This window comes from Talpa occidentalis, unplaced genomic scaffold, assembly GCF_014898055.3.
Source record: "Talpa occidentalis isolate TD23 unplaced genomic scaffold, MPIMG_talOcc4v2.1 talOcc4.3, whole genome shotgun sequence".
Classification (NCBI taxonomy): Eukaryota; Metazoa; Chordata; class Mammalia; order Eulipotyphla; family Talpidae; genus Talpa; species Talpa occidentalis.
The window spans coordinates 121,015,357-121,037,046 of NW_023603184.1; the positions used below are offsets into that span (position 1 = coordinate 121,015,357).

At 42.7% G+C, this 21,690-nt stretch overlaps 1 protein-coding gene across 3 annotated transcripts in view; it reads right to left on the minus strand.

Moving 5' to 3' along the window:
- Positions 1–4,382: 4,382 nt before the first annotated feature.
- Positions 4,383–21,690, minus strand: part of RFTN2 (raftlin family member 2) — a 50,268-nt gene continuing 32,960 nt past the window's right edge. For 2 of the 3 annotated variants that reach the window (XM_037523770.2, XM_054699968.1), the window contains exons 8-11: positions 19,658–19,779; positions 18,353–18,456; positions 4,521–4,599; positions 4,383–4,442 (exon numbers count right to left, since the gene is read on the minus strand). In XM_037523770.2, coding sequence (XP_037379667.1) covers positions 4,437–4,442; positions 4,521–4,599; positions 18,353–18,456; positions 19,658–19,779 — 311 coding nt within the window. In that variant the 3' untranslated portion in view covers positions 4,383–4,436. Of the gene's footprint in view, positions 4,443–4,520; positions 4,600–18,352; positions 18,457–19,086; positions 19,208–19,657; positions 19,780–21,690 lie in introns of those variants that run through there. The other variant, XR_008553627.1, reaches the window with a different exon arrangement.

Here is a 21,690-nt window from a genome sequence, read left to right on the forward strand (position 1 = left end):
AAAGGAACAGACAAAGCAAACACTTGGAATCTAACTGGAGAACAGGACACCAGAATGGAAGGCGCGGTGGGGCGGGGGGGGGTGTGTGTAATATAGAGGGTCCAAGGGACTATGGTGGAATATAACATACATTTGTATGGGTATGAACCTATATTCCTAAAGCCTATACAGTGCTGAAAATCAATTTTACCTCAATAAATATATATATTTTTAAATAATAAATTTATTTTTATATTCCCCCATACAATTGCCAAACGCCCCATTCTGACCCAATCCTTCCCCTCCCGCCCCCACCCCACAAAAGTGTCTCTGGTTCATAGTTTCTTGTTGAATAATATAATTTTTTTAAAAAAACACGCTTTTGGTAACACACAAAAGTATCTGAAGTCCAATGAGTCCTTGGAATTCTTCTACCCCCACTTTACTCTCATCTCTACAGCAGTAGAACAAGATGGTCTGAGATCAGGGAGTGACTAGATTCAAGCTGGAACCTGAGTGCATTACCTTATTTTTTTCACTCTGTCTTCCCCATATCTGCAAAATATACATTTGTGGTGAAGATTTATATTCCCAAGTAATTTTTCTTTAATTACACAATGTCGAGGGCTCCCCGGTGGTGCAGCGGTTGAGCGCTGGTTGCGAAGCTGCCCGCAGCCTCTGCAGCGCCGGTTCGATCCCCAGCTGCTCCCCGGCCACCGGAGAGGGTCCACATGGCGCGCAGACCTCTCCTGCCGCCCGCTGCTCCCCTCAGCAGTGTACTTCAGTCCTTCGGCTGCTCTGCTCCCCACTCTGGCTCTGGTGAATTCTCTCACCCTCCCGCGCTTCTGACTGTACCAGTGCTTGTATAAATAAATAAATAAATAATTTTTTTTTAAAAGATTTATTTATTTATGTTTATTTATTTATTTATACAAGCACTGGTACAGTCAGAAGCGCGGGAGGGTGAGAGAATTCACAGAGCCAGAGCGGGGAGCAGAGCAGGTAGAAGGACCGAAGCACACTGGCTGAGGGGAGCAGCGGGCGGCAGGAGAGGCCTGCGTGCCATGTGGGACCCTCCTCCAGTGGCCGGGAGCAGCCGGGATCGAACCGGCACTGCAGAGGCTGCGGGCAGCTTCGGCAACCCAGCGCTCAACCGCGCTGCGCCACCGGGAGGCCAATAAATATTTTTTTAAAAAATTACACAATGTAGAAAATATAGCAATAATAATAAAGCAAAACCTCTTCTAACCATCTTGCAAAGATACTACTATTAGATCTTGGCCCTATTTTACTGTGTTTTCTTCTCTAAATACCATGTGTATTTGCATATGCATACACAGATGGATACTATCAGCTAGACTCCTTTTCCACTTAGCATTATATCATATTTGTTCTGTCAATAAAGAGAGATTTTCCAGGCTATATTGCCAAGCTCTTGTACCCTATCAGTTTCTTCTGATATTTTTACTATAAAATGGGAGCAAACTATATCAAGATTTGGATGCTGATTTAATGCCAAACCTTGAAATAAAATATTAACTTTTGAGAACCATTCTCTTTACTAAAAGGGGTTGACCCATTGCAAATACATGAGAATCAGTGACAAGTCATGGAATTAGGGTGTCTAAACCATTCTATCTTTCGTTTTTCACTGTCTTCAAAATGAAAAAAGATGTCAGATTTACCAACATCATAAACACTGTGTGTCCTAAGACACTCGTACGATGAACAGAGTAGAAAAGGGTTAAAAGTCATGTTAATAAAACGTGGCATGGGGTCTCCCTGGTGGCGCAAAGGGTTAAGCACAGCACTATGAAGCTATCGGCAGCCTCTGCAGCACTAATTCGATCCCAGGCCAGCCAGGGAGCAACCCCACAGGCACAGCAGACTCTCTGACTCACCCGCTGCTCCTCTCAGCAGTGTATTTCGTCAGCCTGCCTGTTCTGTTCCCCACTCTGTCTCTGGTGAATCCCTCACCCTCCACACCTCTGGCCTGTACCCCAGTTCTTGTATGCATAAATAAATAAATCTTTAAAAAAAAAAATAAAACGTGGAATGGACATCAGGATTTCTCTTCCTGTTTTCCCTGGGCCGGGGCAGGATTAGAAACTACTACAAGCCTAAACATAGCTCCTGTATCACTTGGAAGAGTCAGAGGCTTAAAACATTCAGAGAGGCACCACCCCTGGTCTGCTCACTGCATATGCTCAGAAGCATTCAAGCTGAGAGGGGAGACGGGACAGTGGACAACCGCCTTTCCAGCCAGCTTTCCTCTCCCCCTTCCTCTGTGACGGCGAGCTATTGATCAATCAGATTCAGTCAGCATTCTCTCTCTGGGTTTGCCCTTCTGACTCCAGGAAAAAGAACTCTTTTCTGATGAGGTGGCCAAGTTCCCCCCCAAGAAGCCCCCCTGGACGTGTACACATAGAAGCTGAAACATGCAGATGAGAGAGAACATCTTGGGGGTATAGTCTTTGGTGTCAGTACCTGAGGTCTTGGTTGTTGTAGCTCTTTTTGGATGTTCTGAGTGATGTCAGTGTCACCTGAGGTTAGTAAAGTCCCTCATGTGCACAGCAACCTGAGCAAGTTTTCTGCCCTCAGGTAATAGGGAAGCAAGCGTAAGGTGACCAGAGGCGCTGCTCTTACGCAGTAGTGCCCGTTCTTCCTCTGCCCGCTTGCAGGATGGAGAAAGCCCATTTGCTTGAGTGAAAGCATTCCCTAGTCATGCTTTATATATATCCATCCTTGCATCTTCTTGATAGAGTATTTCTTAACAAACTTGTGAAATCAGCCATCCTCATTGGGTGTGGGGCACTGCTCAGCCATGGGCGCTAATACAGTCTTTCTGCCATCAGTGTACTCGATCACTCAGTTCTCCTGCCACGTGGACCGGGTGGAGGCATTTCCTAACCTCTTTCTCCCAACTTAACTATCAGCTAGACTCTTTCCAAAATTAATGTGAGACAACTAATTATTTTTAAGCAGTATTTTCTTAATTTAAGGAAAAAAAGAATTGCTTTAAAATAATTTTCTGGACCATTTGCAAATTTCCTTTTGAAAGTTATGATTTATTAATACACATACTATTCATTCAATGATATTCTGTCTGTGCATTCAGTGTGGAAAAGGTTATTTGAGACTTAAAACATAGCTCTTCAGCAAAGGGCTAAAACAAGAACTTGAGGAGACAGTATAAAAAGTGATTCAGAGGTCAGGATGGACAAGATTGCATTGATGTGATCAAGATTAGACTAATTCACTTATAAGACTAGACACACTGGGGAGGAAAACTTTTTTCTACCTTCTTATATCTTGGGCTGCAAATTAAATGTCAAAAAGATTAACAGGAGGGCCTCCCTGGTGGCGCAAGGGTTAAGCACCACACGATGAAGCCTCTGCAGCACAAGTTCAATCTCTGGCTGGGCAGGGAGCACCCCATGGCGCAGCAGACCTCTCCTGATTTGCCTGCTGCTCCCACAGCAGTGTATTTCAGTCAGTCTGCCTGTTCTGTTCCCCACTCTGTCTCTGATGAATCCTCTCGCCCCCCACTCCCCGCATCTGGCCTGTACCCAGCTCTTGTAATGCATAAATAAATAAATCTTTTTTAAAAAAAAGATTAACAGAGAGAAAAGGTTTATTTTGGATATACATGGGGACTTTACAAATCTAAAGACCTGCGAGCTTATTTTCATTTTAACAAAGGGTGAAACATTGTGTAGAAGACCTGGACAAAGGAAAAAGAAATTTGGGCTTTTACGGTATTTCTAGAAATTGTAGGAAAGTAAGTATGTGGGTAAACTGATAGAAGGTTTTGTTTTAGTAAGATTTGATTATGCAGACTGGAGTAAGTACCATTTACAGTGGTAAGAGTCATTTCTGGTGACTAAGAGTCTTCTTTTCCAATACAGGAGACAACTTTATAAATGGAAATTAATGTCAAGTTTTAAAAGAGGAGTTTATGCTCTCCTTTTCATCAGGAAGGGAAAAGGTAGAGCATTTCTTGTTTCTGCTGTTTTTCCATTTGTCTTCAGCTTAAATAATCCATACGGGCCTCCTGGTGGCGCAAAGGGGTTAAAACACAACCTATGAAGCGGTCCACAGCCACTGCAGCACGAGTTCCATCCCCAGCCAGGGAGCTAACCCACATGGTGCAGCAGACCTCTCCTGCCTCGTCCACTGCGCCCCTCAGCAGTATATATCAGTCTGCTGTTCTGCTCTCCACTCTGTCTCTGGTGAATCCTCTCACCCCCTGCACCTCTGGCCTGCACCCCAGATTTGTATGCGTAAATAAATAAATCTTTAAAAAAATAATCCATATGCCAAAGAAGCATATTTTGGGGTGATATTTCTAATCACCTTAGAACTGTCTCATGTTGCTCGGTTTGCAGGCATAGTTCCCTTGTATATGCTGTTCAGAAGCCTCTTTTCATATCAAGTACACCCTTCGTCATCTGTGTTCATGCCTTAGAATTCAAAATAAGAATTTAAGGATCAAATGCTTTGATATAAACATCATTTTATAAAGCATTAATTTTACTCACTTCTGGTGTTTGAACAGCTGAGTTCCACATAACAGGTCTCTGAAGGAACACAACTTGCTTTGTAGCCAAGTTCCCCTCACTGCAAATCAAAACAATAACATTAGTATGTATGATTAGCGGTTTCTATATTTCACACTAAGCTAGAATGTTCACATGTATCCTTTGTAAAATAATCTTATGACCCAAAATAAATATGAAATATGACCCTATATATAGTTAGAGCTGGAAAGCAATAAAAATTTCCTAAAAGCTGAATATGGCTATCACAAAGAAAGTTTTAATATTTAAAGTCTTGTAATCTCACTATGCTCATATAACTGTTTTCATCTCTTTCTGTTCCTTCTATTCTTTATCATGTGTGTTTTGCATGTCTGTATTCTATGCTTTTCACTGAACACACTTTCCTTGTTCGTACACTGTAATCTTATTCTTAATAGCTGCATAGTACCTCAAACAATGAAGATACCAAAATGTACTTAGCTGTTTTTTACATTTGGAAAATCAGATTGTTTCCAGCTTACTGCTAATTATTAATAATGCTGCTACAGACATATGTATAATCTTTCTTAATTTTTTTTTCCCCGTCTGTCCTATCTCTTCATAACCACCCGCCCTTCTGTCTTCCTTACTCTTGATTTCCTTGAGATAAAGTCTTAGGAATGGGATTGTTAGGTTAAAAGGGTATGATTTAAGCTTCTTAGTATGCATTGTCAAATTTGCCTTATAAAAAGAAAGACCAATTGGGCTGCCACTGTGAGAAATTTTATATACATTTTGAATTGAGGGATTTGAGCCACAGCTAGTTTCATTTTCAGATGCTTCTTTGTAGTGAGCTACTCAGTATTCTCCTTATTTTAACTATCATCATGGCAAATTACCCTTGCCAAAGACTACTTGGGGTTTGGATTCCTCTGAAATGCTTTTCACAGAGTCTCCATGGATTTATGGGGAGGAGTGTCTGTAGCTAATGTTGCTCAGTGACGACTTTTAATATGCAAAAACCTCACACAAAACTCACTATTAGCTGCATTTTATACTGAGCTCTTTTTCTGGAAAACAAGAGCAACACTGAAACTCTCGCCCTGGAGGTATCAGTGAATCCCACATCATTTGAAAATCCAAACATATTGATACTGTTAAATTTGAGAAATAGCAAATCTTCTCCCAAAGTGGTCATTAGAGACTTACTCTTTTTTACTTTTTTTTTTTTTTTAAGATTTATTTATTTATTTATTTATACAAGCACTGGGTATAGTCAGAAGCGCGGGTGGGTGAGAGAATTCACCAGAGCCAGAGCGGGGAGCAGAGCAGGCAGAAGGACCGAAGTACACTGCTGAGGGGAGCAGCGGGCGGCAGGAGAGGTCTGCGCGCCATGTGGGACCCTCCTCTGGGCCGGGGAGCAGCCGGGGATCGAACCGGCGCTGCAGAGGCTGCGGGCAGCTTCACAACCCAGCGCTCAACCGCTGCACCACCGGGGAGGCTCTCTTTTTTTACTTTTGAAAGACTGCCTCTAGTCTAATATAATTTTAGTTTGATCCCATCTTCAATTAAAAGAAACGACGTGGTATGAAACAGATTTTGCTTTTGGGAACAACTTGAATCCTCAGAGACATCTGTGATGATGTAGGGGTGTTGTAGAGCAACCCCAATACAAAACGGGGTGCCTGACTGTGGGTCCTCACCCGCGCGCTAAAAGGACTTATCAATGCTCTACTGCAGGCACACACGAAAGGTTAATAAAAGGTTTATTTACAAGGAAGGGGAAATGAGGAAATGTACAGCTCTGGGAGAAAAGTGGGAGACAAAGTTTTAAATGAGTCCTACCCAATCCACCGATCAGGAATCCCAAAATGGCGTTCTCAGAGTTGGCCGCCAGCCAGGAGTGGTGAAGCCAGGAGGCGAGCGATCACGAGCCAGGGAGCCCCCAAGGCCCACGTGTTTGGTTTTTATATCCAACCTGGCTGCCCAACTCCACCCTCAGGTCCCAGCCACCCTCCCTTTGGTGGTGATGGGATTTGTCTTCCCAATGTCTTGATGGCTTTAGTCTGGAGTGGGGGTGGAGTCCACAAAGCCTGTATGGGATTAACTCAGGACATCATTTCCCCCTAACAGGGGTACAGAGATGGAACTAGAAGTGTTATAGAGCAACCCCGCTTTGGGACATCCTTTTCCCCCTAACAGAAGTACACAGCACAGGCCAGTCTGTGTTTGGGAGGCACAAGGGTTACTGGAAAAGGCAGTGGTCTTGAACTCAGTTCCTGAATTCAAATCCCAAGTCTACCATAAATCCTTAAATTACTTGACCTCTATTTCCATGTTTATAATCCAGGTGGTCAAATGAGGGAACTGATGTGGGACAAGAATAGAAAAACAGGAAAGGAGGCCTCACAAGACTAAAACCTGACTCACTCAAGGAAGTGGGGGTCGAGGGCAATAACATGACCATTAACCCAGCTGTAGAGGTTGTGACCCTCCGGCACCAGGGCCTTATCACAAGGCATGAGACCCCAGCAGGATCAGATGCTATAGGGAGTGGAGCATAGGCCTGAGGGTAAAGATATGGAGATTGGGCGCACCCTGGAATCTCTGGTCCCTTTTTAGTTTTGCTGTTTCCCAACGTCAGCAACAAGCAGGTTACTCCACAGAGGAGTGACCTCTCCCAAAGAGAAAAGGACTATATCAGTGCAGTCTCTGCACAGGCTCAGGGCAGCACTCCCACTGCCCACCTGTGACTATGCAGGTGCTTCTTTTCACCAACTCTCTCCCTCTGCAGGGCAGCAGCTTCCTGCCTGCCCATAACCTGTATGTACCTGCTGGGACTTCACTGACCTCCCTTAGCAGAGGTCACTCACTTCAAGGCCGCCCGCCTGCAACCATGCAGCCCTCTCTGTCCCTTTCCCTTTCCCTAATAAACCTCTTCTTTAAATATGACTAACATCTCTGTCTCATGAAGAAACATGCCTGGGGAACTCGCCGCGTGCCAATGAAATGGGAGCTCTGGTGAAACGTTTCCCAGAGTGAACCCAAGGACCCGCAACTTCACAAAACTCCATCAGAACCAGTCCTAGAACTATCAAAATATGAGAAGGAAGGATCAGAATAGAATTTTTTCTTCACTAAAAAGCAGGAGAATGTGGAGTCTCCATGGTAGCCTAGTTGTTAAGTCTCAGTGCTACCACCACAATGACCTGAGTTCCATTCCCAGGCAGGGAGCTACCCACACAGCACAGCAGACCTCTCCTGTTTCGCCCCCTGCTCCCCTCAGCAGTGTATTTCAGTCAGTCTGCCTGTTCTGCTCCTCACTCTGGTGAATCCTCTCACCCCTGCACCTCTGGCTTAGACCCCAGTTCTTCTACGCAGAATAAATAAATAAAAATCTTACAATAAAGAAAAACTTCTTTAAAAAAAAAGGCAGGAAAATATTTGGGTAGCTACTGTGGGTGACCCAGAAGTGAGTTCTTTCCAACTCATCTTAGGATGAAGCAAGTCTAAATGCAATAGGACATAACGTTTGACCTGCAATAATAGGCTTTTCAAGCTTTGCTGATGGAACAAAACAGTAAATGTGGCGATGGCTTCTCAAAGGCTAGTTTTCTTAGGACAATCTCTAGATGCCCATGTAAGATTTTTTTTTTTTTTAAAGATTTGTTTGTTTGTTTGTACAGGCACTGGGTACAGTCAGAAGCACGGGAGGGTGAGAGAATTCACCAGAGCCAGAGCGGGGAGCAGAGCAGGCAGAAGGACCGAAGTACACTGCTGAGGGGAGCAGCGGGTGGCAGGAGAGGTCTGCGCGCCATGTGGGACCCTCCTCCGGTGGCTGGCTGGGGAGCAGCCGGGGATCGAACCGGCGCTGCAGAGGCTGCGGGCAGCTTCGCAACCCAGCGCTCAACCGCTGCGCCACCGGGGAGGCCCCCCATGTAAGATTTTTGAAGGTTAGCTTCTTCCCACCTCTTGGAGCCTGATCCTTAATCTGAAATATGTCCGAGACCTTTATGTATCTTGTTTTGAAGGGCTCTGATTTAAAAATAGGCCCTGCTATTTTCAGAACATCTGTGAGACTATGTGGAATTCCTTTCAGTTTGGAGACTCTAATCATGACAGAACTAAGAGAAAAAGGTGTAAAGTCTTACAGACGGCAAGTATTTGGCAGGACAAGTAAGTCCCTCACAGTCTCCTGGGACTCCTAAGATGATTCTATTTACTGAGCAGGGAGAGACTATTTTCCCTGCAGGACAGGTTTCTGGAAGGACTAGACTGATGAGGTCCTTACAGAACCAGAGAGTAATTCAGCGGCCCTGGATGCGCTCAGAAGCCAGGGCCCAAGCTCCTATTCCTTTCAGACATTTTCATCCAAAAGATGCTGTTAGTTAACTGAGCGACTTAGTCTTTTCCTAAGAGGGGTTAAAGAACCTTTAGATTCTCAGATTATTAATTGGCAGTCATACTTTGACATAATAGAAAGTGAATGTAGTAAAGGCTGAAGAAATTCTGCACAGCCTGTGTCAGTTAAGAGTATCAGCTGGTCAAGGGAACAGTCTACAGAGATGTGAAACACCGACTAGTCCCTTCCTGAGAGCAATAGATAAACCCTAGTGCTGCTGTCAGCAGGAGCGCACAGGCAGCCTGAGGAATAGGTCACCCCTGGCAGCTCTGGAGAGGCTAACTTCCCTGCAGACAATAGGAAGGGCAGAGTGAATGGGTAAGAGGGCCTACTCTGGGAAAAGGAAAAGCAGCCATTAGCACACAAGAGGGCCAGGAAAGTACCTGACTTCACGTACCAAAGCCTTGGTTGGATCTGGGGCACTGAGCCAAAAAATGTAGGAAAAGCAAATGTCCAATCATTGAGATTTACTAGAAAGGTCAATTAGTGGGTGAAGCAACTGGATTAGGTGCAGGCATCTGACCATACCAAAGCAGGTGAAGCAGAGAGAGAGTACAAAGTCCAGGTCACCGCTGACTTTCACACCTACGATCAGACACTTGAGGGTAGTGGACTTAGAACAGGCAAGAGAGGGCCTCCCTGGTGGCGCAGCGGTTGAGCGCTGGGTTGCGAAGCTGCCCGCGGCCTCTGCGGCGCCGGTTCAATCCCTGGCTGCTCCCGGCCACCGGAGGAGGGTCCCGCATGGCGCGTAGACCTCTCCTGCCGCCCGCTGCTCCCCTCAGCAGTGTGCTTCGGTCCTTCTGCCTGCTCTGCTCCCCGCTCTGGCTCTGGTGAATTCTCTCACCCTCCTGCACTTCTGACTGTACCCAGTGCTTGTATAAACAAAACAAACAAACAAATAAATAAATAAACAAACATGCATCTATTAAAAAAAAAAAAAGAACAGGTAAGAGAAACCATCAACACCGCTTTTGTCTTTGGGATAAGGGGCTTCTGCTTATTAATCTTTCAGTGTGGGTGGATAAGGGCTGCAGACAGCGCCGGTTCCCGGCTGCTCCCCGGCCGCCGGAGGAGGGTCCCACATGGCGCGCAGACCTCTCCTGCCGCCCGCTGCTCCCCTCAGCAGTGTACTTTGGTCCTCTGCCTGCTCTGCTCCCCGCTCTGGCTCTGGTGAATTCTCTCACCCTCCCGCGCTTCTGACTGTATCCAGTGTTTGTATAAAACAAATAAATAAATAAATCTTTAAAAAAAAAAAAAAAAAAATAAGGGCTGCAGACACGAGTGTGGGGGACAGGGAGAGTGAGCCAGGGATTGTCTTTACACCACAGGCAAAGAGACAGGGCACATACAGGGGTGAAATGGGGAGAAGGAAACGGGCTTGACCAGCTCTACAACTTTACCTTACACGGTTTTGGGCCATATCACTTTTCTGTAATGTAAATATCGAAGAGACTGTAGGAGAACAGTGTATATATACACATATACATTTTAAGATTTATTTTGTGCACAGAAGAACTGGAGTACAGGCCAGAGGTGTGGGGGGTAAGCAGATTCACCAGAGACAGAGTGGGGAACAGAACAGGCAGACTGACTGAAATATACTGCTGAGGGGAGCAGCGGGAGAGTCAGGAGAAGTCTGCTGCACCATGTGGGTTTCTCACTGGCCAGGGATCAAACTTGTGCTGCAGTGGCTACGGGTAGCTTCATAGAGCTGCGTTCTAACCTCTTGCACCACCAGGGAGGCCCTATATATGCCTTTTGAGTCAGATCAACCCTGGGTTTGCACTCCACACTCAAATGTGTGTCATTGAGCTCATCACCCAATCTTTCTGATCCTTCTGTTTCTCTTCCATAAAACAGATATGGTTCTAATAATATCAGTGAATTGGTGGATGTAAAGATCCTGGCACAGACTTTGGACCACAGTAGATGGTCAATAAATGTTTCCTTATTTCTTCCCTAACTACTTCTGTGTATTTTGTGAGAAAACAAAAAGAAGTCTCTCTCTGGGTGTTTAAGGGAGAGGGGCTTGGTATGATAACAGACCATAAAGAAGAGGCTGGCTTTCCAATAACAGGTCTTGTTAATTAACTAAAACAGAAAAGTAACTTTGATTCATGTAGTATTTTCAGTGTACTGAGTATTTTCCATCTAAATTTACCTTTGTTTCTTATGATAATCCTTCAAGGTGGACAGAGAAGTTATCAACTCAGTGAAGCCTGACTGCAGGGAAGAGTAACCCAGTTTAATTCTATTCTGACTGGAAAACTTTGTTATGAATAGGTAAGTTTAGGCCCTTCCAAAATTCTAGATTTGTCATTAGTATCTCTTCAATTTAGCACCTCGAGTTATCATTTTCAGGGGTTATAGTGGAGAAAAGTGAAGAAAATGAAACTATTTACTCTATAAAAGAAAAATTGAAATGAAATTTCAGTTTGCACCTTTGTAGCTATGAGCTTAGTCACAAAGTTCCTTTGCCTTATGATCTTGATTTGTTTCTCAGATATTATTATGTGGTGGAAAAGCAAAGGGCACCACAACAATAAAGGTTCTCCCAGTCACTCCCTCTAAAGACATGTGGAAACGGAACTTCAGATGAGGGAAAGTGGTAACTTGAAGTACTATATATAAAGGACAAATGGATTATTTAAAGAAAATATGGCCTCACCAGCAAGGCCTTACCAAAATGCTGCTCACAGCAAAATTACTATGAGTTTAAACTCCAGTGGAGGGACCTCCCTGGTGGCCCAGGGGTTAAGTCTCAGGCTGTCACCACTGTGGCCTGAGTTTGATCCCCCGGCCAGGGAGCTGACCCACATGGCACAGCAGACCTCTCCTGTCTCCCTGCTGCTCCCCTCAGCAGTGTGTTTCAGTCATTCCGCCTGTTCTGTTCCCCACTCTGTCTCTGGTGAATCTTTTCACCCCACCCCCGCACCTCTGCCCTACACCCTAGTTCTGCTATGCATAAATAAATAAAGCTTAAAAAAAAAGGACGAAACATGAACCCCTAGCCTCTCCCTCAATTCTATATGAATCTGCAACTTCCTCTTTGGCTGCCACTTGAGGATTTAGAGGATCTGGTTGGAGCACTTAAGTGTCTCAAATAACTCCCTAGACTTGCAGTGCTGTGGTGACAAGGCTATTGAGTTTTCTCCACAGGGGCTGTAGAAAATGGAAAAGGGGTGCAGTGCTCCCCACATTACACTAAGAAGACAATTTTCTCTTTTCATTATTCATATCTTGTCCTTATAGACCAGACTATTTTCTTTTTAAAGATTTATTTATTTATGCATACAAGAGCTGGGGTACAGGCCAGAGGTGCAGGGGGAGGGGGGATGAGAGGAGTCACCAGAGACAGAGTGGGAAACAGAACAGGTGGATTGACTAAAATACACTGCTGAGGGGTGCAGTGGGCAAGACAGGAGAGGTCTGCTGTGCCGTGTGGGTCACCTCCCTGGCAGGGGATGAAACTCTCGTGATGTAGTGGCTGCAGATAGCTTCATAGTGTGGAGACTTAACCCCTTGCACCACCAGGGAGGCCCTACTTTATTTTCTTAGTACAGAATATATTCATTGTACTAAATGCCTCTACCTTGAAACTTTGTCTTCTAAGATATAAATGATGTATACACCTCCTGTCTTGGGTTCTAAATTCGCTTGTTCTCAACTCTCATAATATAAGGTTATAATTTTGAATTTCTGAAAATGCATTAGAATCACCTTCAGATTCTTGTTAAAAGGCATATTTCCTCCGGACCTCCCCGGTGGTGCAGCGGGTTGAGCGCAGTGCTGTGAAGCTGTCCTCAGCCTCTGCAGTGTGGGTTCGACTCCCAGCCAGCCAGGGAGATACACACAAGGCGTGGTAGACCTCTCCTGTCTCGCCCGCTGCTCCCCTCAGCAGTGTTTTCGGTCCGTCTGCCTGTTCTGTTCCCCACTCTGTCTCTAGTGGATTCTCTCACCCTTCTGTGCCTCTGGCCTGTATGTACCCCAACTCTTGTATAAACAAATATTTTTTTTTTAAAAAAAGGCATATTCCCAACCCCAGCCCCTCCAGATGATTATTGAATTAGAATTCAGAGAGCAGGCAGTGACCCTGCTATTTTGAAGCAGTCAGAGGGAACTTTGGCTCCTCCTTCCATTTAATTCCAGTGAATTTTTTTTCAAGGTCAGCCATATTAGCTGTTAGTTCCGCTAATTTGGTCCTCTCCCAGATTTGCTTTTAAGAGTTAATGTTAAATTTCACGTTAATTTTCCTATTTGTTAGTGAGAATAACTAAGAAGAGATTCTGGCAAGTTTTCAGAGCTGACAACAATAATCCTGAAATAATGTAGTGATATCAGATTACCATATTATGTTTCCATGGTAATACAGCTTTACACCTTAGTGGTGTGGTGTTGCCTAAAATAATAAAACATGCCTAATCTAGGGACACTGGGAAAGTAGCACCTTTATGCAATCCAGTAACAGAATATATTTGAGTAATGAAGGTGCTAAAAGGAAAACTACAGACCCAAAATGGTGGGATTATGCTAAACCCACCAAGACTTACTACCTAAACTAACTGCAGTTTCAACCCCCACTCCCACCCCAGGAATGTAGTCTTCACTGGTCAGGGTGGAATTTTCTGGTTAGCACCAATGAGGTAATCTTTTCCATTCCCATTCCCCAAAGGAAGATGACATAATCTGCCATAAAACCTTTTCCCAGTGCCGGTAGGATTTTGTATGTAGAGAACTATAGTATTTACATTTTCTGAAATATTCTGATTTAGGATAAGCTGAGCAACCACCCTTTCTCAATTGGTTTTCAATTCTTAGGGGTTTTGATTTGGTTAAAGGGTTAGTTCCCACATAATAGCTCTAATTTATTAGTTTATTAGGTACCTTGCATTTACAGTTATCATGATAATCCAGTAAAGTTGCTATCGTACCATGCTCCAGACAAGGAGAGTTAAAAAGGCTAGGTGTCTTCCCAGAGTCATACAGCTAGTAACCATGGAAGATGTAATTAAAACAAAATCTGTTAAGCTCCAAAGCCTGGGCTCTGAAAACTAAAATGTTTTAAGCTCTATCCACCTCCACCTAGACCAAGATGATCTGTATATAATATTTTTCTTTTTTTCCAGTCTAAATCCCTTTTTTAAAGAGAAATAATTTTTGTTTATATTTAATATATCATAATTGACAATGAGTACTATCTTTGTGTGCATTGAAGCAGTTGATATCCACATGTGATGTACACAAGGGCAGTACATTTGGACAAGAATAAAAACTTAGAGGAGAACAGCTTTCACCAACAATCTTTGTTACCAGATAACATCATGCAACTTTACCTTTTTTTTTTTTTTTTGCATACAAGAACTGGGGTGTAGGCCAGAGGTGCACAGGGTAAGAGGATTCACCAGAGACAGAGTAGGGAGCAGAACAGGAGGATCTACTGAAACACACTGCTGAGGGGAGCAGCAGACAAGATAGGTGAGATGGTCTGCTCTGCCCGTATGTGGATTAGCTCCCTGGCCATGGATTGAACTCAGGCCATCCTGGACATAGCCCTGAGACTTAAACCTTAGGTCCCAAGGAGGCCCCCTCATGCACCATTACCTTTATCCTTTATTGTTTACATTGCATGCACTAGGAGGACCCACATTACAAAATGTAAAGGAACAAAATAAATAGCAATATTGCACAATGGGGCCTCCCTGGTGGTGCAAGGGGTTAAGATGCAAACTATGAAGTTATCTGTAGCCACTGCAGCACCCAAGTTCCATTCCCGGCCAGGGAGCTATGCACATGGCGCAGCAGACCTCTCCTGTCTTGCCCGTGGCTCCCCTCAGCAGTGTATTTCGGTCAGTTTGCCTATTCTGTTCCCCACTCTGTCTCTGGTGAATCCTCTCACCCTGCCCCCACCATGCCTCTGGCTTGGAACCCAGTTCTTGTATGCATAAATAAATAAATCTTTAAAAAAATATTGTGCAATGTTCCTGGCATATGAAGCAACAGTACACATTGTGTTCAGTGTATTTGTTGCCTAAGGATAATTACTGTTAAATGCATTTTTCTGTTAACATCTATCACAGATCAAGAGCAGATTCTGATATAGAGAACTGGTAAAAGGTGGTGGTGCCTTTTATTTCATTACTATTTGAAGATCCTTATGTTGTCTATCCATTTTTTTTTAATACTCCTATAAAACTTATAAAGTATTTCATTCAACTTTGATTAGTTACTATATTATGCAATACATAGACTTGACCCCTGCTTATGTACGAAATGCAAACTTAGCTAACCACAAGCTCCTTCAGGGCAGACACCATATACAGTTTCTACATCTTTTTTTATCAGTTGATTAACTTTTTTTGTTCTTTAAAACTGCTTTTTTAAAAAAAATCACAAAATATATATTCCTTGTAAAAAGTCAACTCATAAAAAAAGGTATAAAGATCAAGTAGAAATCCTTACTTTTCCCTTCCCCTAACTACAAAGCTAATATCTAAATACTTGAATTTGCTATGCAGGCTTTCAGAGTTTGGCTAGATATATGCAAAATGTTTAAATTTTAAAAGTTCAGATTGTACTACAATACTGAATTGGAACTTTTTATTTTATTTTATTTTTTAAGAGATTTATTTATTTATACATACAAGAGCTGGGGTATAGACCAGAGGTGTGGGGGATGAGAGGATTCACCAGAGACAGAGCAGGGAGCAGAACAGGCAGATCTACTGAGATGCACTGCTTAGGGGAGCAGCAGGCAAGAAGGAGATGTCAGCTGTACCATGTGGGTTAGCTCCCTGGCCTGGGATAGAACTCAGTGCTGCAGTGGCTGGTGATAGCTTGATAGCACTGAGACTTCAACCCCTGCGCCACCAGGGAGGTCCTGGAACTTTTTTTTAACTCCACAATTATCAGCAGAAAGAATTCTGACAATACAGATACAGATCTTCAAAATATTTTTTATCAGCTTCATACTGTTCTATTTTATGGATAACTTATAATTTATTCAACCAGTTTCCTACTGGTAGACATTTATATATATTGTGTCCAATGTTTTGCTGTTACAGCTTAGTGAGCAGTCCAGCAACAGGTCCTTTGCTATTTAATTGCATATAAAGAGGAACCTTTGCATTAAAGGCATTAAAGTTTCACTCAGTGATTCCACGTGCCTTGGTGGATACTAGGGGTGCTAGAAAGGTGGTGAGGCACTGGTGCTTCCTACCTCTGCTCCAAAAACAGTATCTAGCCACTCCTATCCCACTCACAGGGTACAGCTATGATCTTAGGAAGTTTAGCTTGCAGGACAGGGTGGTCAACCGTGTCTCCAAGCTTCACTGTGTTCCCCCTTCACACTATCCTTGAGGTCTCTTCTTTCCCAAACTTGGCATCAGTCCTGGCTTCATTCCCAAACCAACCAGAAGCAGGAGATGCTCAGGGAGTTCTGGCTGTGTTCTCTGGTTCCACTGGGGACTAAGCCCAGTAGGCTCACTGTCGAGTCTAGTGCCCCATTGGTTTAGGAAATATTTATTTATTTATTTTTCTTTTCTTTTCTTTTTTTTTTTTTTAAGATTTATTTATACAAGAACCGGGGTATAGTCAGAGGCACAGGAGGGGGAGAGAATTCACCAGAGAGAGAACGGGGAGCAGAACAGGCAGATGAACCAAAGACACTGCTGAGGGGAGCCAGCGGGCGGGAGAGGAGAGGTCTGCCGTGCCACGTGGGTATCTCCCCGGCCGGCCGGGAATTGAACCCATGCTGCAGAGGCTGCGGACAGCCTCACAGCGTGGCGTTCAACCCACTGCGCCACCGGTGAGGCCCTTAGGAAATATTTAGACTCATGAGAGCAGAATCTCCAAGTGAATGGGAAGAAGGAACAGTAAGTACATATTTCATTGTGAAAAAGGAATACAAAAAGGTTAAGGATTCAGAGCACTTTTAGGAAGGGTTAATGGCATTGGGGCCTGTATAATTTAAATTACATACCAAGGAAGACAAAAAGAAATCCGATGGTCAAATACTCAAGTTATTCTAAGGGAGGGTGGGCCTAGAACAGACAGATGGCTTGGATTGACAGTGAAGGGTACAAAAACAGGCAGAGGAATTCCTTTTCTTTTACTACTTTCTGAATGTTCATCAAATGTTAGTGAACTTCAGGAGCTGGTGAAATTGTGGATTCCTGGGTCCCACCCGCAAAGCTCTCACTCTGTCCTACTCACACAGTCCTACTGTCCTACCCACTTGAGGGTTGGCCTCGAGTATAAGCATTTCATACACTCTCCAGGCAACTGATATGCTTGGTCTGAAGATCAAATCTTGAAAATTCTGCTGTTTTGTGATTTGCCAGGTATGTCACTTGTCATTCACAAGTTGAACGATATATGAGATTTCTGAGAAGAAAAGCAGCTAAATTGCTTTGTTTACTTCTAACCTTTCCTTCTAGAAAAGGTGGGAAGGATGAAAGACTGAGGACTAACGAGTTGCTTTTCTTAGTACACCTCCTGACATTTACTCAGAATGTTAAACCATGATTGACTCTGGGAAAAAGGAAGGCCCAGGTGGTATGTGTTGCCTCTGCAGGTAGTTGCTGGCCCAGGCAGGAAGGCTTGGCAGTCAATCACTTAAAATGCTAAAGGGGGCAAACGGGAACATCTCTGGGTTCAAGAAATAGTGAAGCATTTTATACAGAAGACTTAATTGGTCTCTCTCTTGCAAAACAAACAAACAAACAAACAAACAAACAAACAGCAGCAACAAAAAGCAATCACTCGATTTCTCTTTTCCAGGAAAAGAAATGGGTAAAGTTAGCAAAAACAGAAAAGGAAAACTTAGTATTTGTGAGATGTTGGCATTGTGGCTCTTACGTAGGTATTTTAGTGGAAACAGCTAACAAGTCAATGTTCCTGGGGAAAATGAACCCACCCCACCAGAGAGGAGGGAAGAAGTCAGAAAAGCTGGCGCTCTCCAGCCTGTCCCTCTCCAGGGCCCCATGCAGTCAAAACCTGGCTGTGTGTGGGCTGCAGGGAGGGCAGTTTTGCATATGCAGTGGAGAAAAGCTGGACAAAGGGTGCGTGGAGGACTGTGTCTTTCTTTTTGCAGGTTTATATAGATTTAATCTTCATTCTAGGAAGAATTTCCAATTAAGTTGGAAGAGAGAAGATATCATCATGCAATCTTTGGGTGTCAGCATTCAGAATGCTGGGAGTAGCACCAAGCTGGGGAGTCAGCCTCCCATGTCCCTGCTCTGACTGCGGTCATGAACTCATTTGCCTGGGAGGAGACACAATAGCTCCTAGATGTATGACACTAGGGGATTAGATTTACTGACCTTCGAGGTCTAATCTAATGAGATTAGAAGTTTAGTGAAATGTTTTTTGTGGGCATTCCAAAAGCATGAGTCAAATTGAATTCTCTAACAAATGAATTAAATGAGAGTGTGTAGGGATGCATGGTTGTTACCTGTCATGTCTCAGTATAGGGGTGGGCAACACACTTGTCAGAAGCCATCCAAACTCAGCCAGGGTGTGCAGCAGAGGGCCATAATCTGTTTTGATTTCACAGCCCTGTGTGAATAAGCATAAGAGCTCATAGTCTAATGAAAAAGACAACCAGCTACATAGCAATTATAATGAAGGGTGATGGGAGTTCACTCTCCTTTCAGTAGAATTTCACTGGGGCACGCTCTTCCTGGGCTTTACTTTCTACTACCTGTGCCTTCTAACCACTGAACCAATTTCAATGGTTCAATCTGGGGATCAGAGTGGAGAGAGGTTTGCATCTAGTTCTTCATACTTGACCCTTCCTTTGGTCTTGCTTGAGAATCACGCTCTAATGTTTGGAAGACTGAGACTTTGTATATTTTTAAAAAGCTCCGAAGGTGATTTGGAGCCAAGAAGTTTATAGACCTCTTTTTCAGAAACAATGGTCAGGGGCTGGAAAGTAAGGGCATGAGAGGGAGTGAGGATTGGGAAAGATAAGAGGAGCTTGGATGAAGACTCTTTTTACACTTTTTCCCTATTTGGAATGAATTTTCACTCAGATAATTCTTCCTCCAAATCCTTTTCTCTTCCTCTATGGAATTTCTGATTTCTTTGAAAATGAACTAAGTCTCTCTAACCTTTGTAGGCCCACAAAGCAAAGGTGTCTGTGAAAGAGTTTGTCCGCAAGGGCCTCATACACACAACACAATATACCTGAATTCAGTCTGTCCACCTCAAGGGCAGTCCATTCGGTGACATCTGAATTCAGAGTGCACAACATCAGCAAAAATGTCACCTCTGATTAGCAAGGACAATGCTGTGTGTACATATTGGCCTGGCGAGAGAGAGAACACCTTTTGGATATTTTTGCCTTTGATAGTCAATTCACAAGGTAAAAAAAAAGAGTCAGTCACATTGGTTGCTTGGACGTAAAACACTGGTTATTGACTGAATTTTTTTTTACTTTCAGCAGTTGGCATGGAGCTGTGTAGAGAATTTCAAAGGGGACTTTGTTTAGGATTAGAATATCAGATCTTTGGGACTCTACTGCAACTTATGTATGGATAATCATTTTGCTTTCATAATGAAGTTGAACAGTGAGTAAAGCATACCAGCTTTTCACAAATCTGAACAAAGTTTGTCATTTTGATGAAATTCTGAACGCTGCACAAATGTGTTCTGCACAAATGTGTTCTAAGGATACTGCATGTGTTAGGTAAAAAAGATTTTTAACATGTAAAACTGAGTATGAAAGCAAAGCTAAATTGTCAGAAAACTGGTTTACCTCAATAACAGTCCATTGTTCTACTACGATGGCATCATTTCCTTTCTTACTAGAACCTGGAATTCCAGAACCCTCTTCTTCATAGATAAATAATCCTTCCAAAGATTTAGGCAAATGGTCCCCTGTGCAGAAAAGGACACAGTTAAAAAGAGCTGTAAACACTAAATGTCTCTTAAGATCATCTAAGTTCTCAAATAACCCTTGTAGGGAGCTGGAATAAAAAATGCATCAGTTAATAAACACCCTAAAAATAAATAAATACTAGTTTATTTTATTTATTTATAAAAACTAGATTTTATTTATTTATCCCCTTCCTTCTTTCTGAATGTTAACTTTTTTGGACAGTATTCAAACTATAAACATGAAAATTATAATAACACAAATGCAATAAAATAATATGATACACTGAGAAGCAAATGGATTTCCTGCCTAAAAAAAATCTGGAAGTGGCCTTCATTGTGAAATAAAATTTTGGTTTCTGATCTATATGTTATATGCATGTTAATCACTAAGAGAAACAACCACAAAAAAGTTAATAACAGAAATTACAGATGTAATCTTAAAATCTAACGAGAGGTAAGATTACTTTAGAAATATAAGCAAAAAATAATTCTTTAACTTAATAATGTTTTAAAAAAGAATAGCAACAGCAAGATCTAAACAGAAGTCATTGTCAAAAGAATTCCTGCTGGGAAGGAAGTTTTAAGGGAGAACCTTTCTGACTTTTTCTTGAATAGTTGACAACAACCAGCTGGCCCAAACAAAACTGATTTTATGGAAGTACTTTTGTCTCCTGTTTTGTATGGAGACGATTTTCTCATGGTCATGTGCTGGTTAAACAGTTTGGTTTTATATAGCACAAAATCACATCAAGGTTGATAGTTATCTGTCAACCTATAGACAGTCATAAAGGCCTACAAAATTTTCAAATGAGTTATTAAGCTAAAATGTAAAAAAGACAAGAGTAATTTCAGTGTAATTTTCAGCTTTAATTTTTATTAGCAGGTTGTAAGCATTAAGAGAAAATAATTATTATTTTCACATTATATACAGGGCAGAATATCATGAAGAATTTTATATTGTTCAGAGCAGTTTCGAAGAATCCAGTAAAGTTTACTGTATTATTTGGAATTTGTTTTCTAATTATAGTATATGTTCCACTTAATTTAATTGTACTTGTCCACTATCACATCAAAGTGACTAGTGGAAGGAATCTGGGCCTCCCTGGTGGCACAAGGGGTTAAGATGCAACCTTTGAAGTTATCCGCAGCCACTGCAGCATGAATTTGATTCCCAGCCAGGGAGCTACCCACATGGCACAGCAGACCTCTCCTGACTGGCCTGCTGCTCCACTCAGCAGTGTATTTCAGTCAGTCTGCCTGTTCTGTTCCTCGCTCTGACTGGTGAATCCTCTCACCTCCCACACCTCTGGCCTGTACTTGTATGCATTAAAAAAAAAAAAGTGACTAGTGGAATCAAATCTTTCTGATAATCAAATCAGGGCCTCAACAGATAATCTTCAAATTGTACATGCCCCAAGTCCTTTTAAAAATCAGGGAATAAATTTTAGAAATGATTACATGCTGTGTTGATTATGTAGTTAATTGTAATCTGCCTCTTATTTACTTTGGGATCATATAATGGGAGAACCATGGGTTTTGTGGCTCTGTTTAAGAGCCAAATTTGTGGCTCTAAACCTCTTTTGGTTTAGAAGATTGAAAATGTGGTAGACTCAAAGGACACAAAAACATTGATTCAAAAGAACACCTGTACCCTATGTTTATTGCAGCACTGTCTATAATAGGTAAAACCTGAAAACAACCCAAATGCCCAAAAATAGATGACTGGATCAAGAAGATGTGGTATATATACACAATAGAATACTATTCAGCAATCAAAAAAGATAAACTCATGCCATTCGCAGCAACGTGGATGGAGCTAGAAGGAATTATGCTCAGTGAAATAGCCAGAAGGAAGAAGAAAAATATCAGATGGTTTCACTTATAGGAGGAATATAGGGGAACCAAATAAGA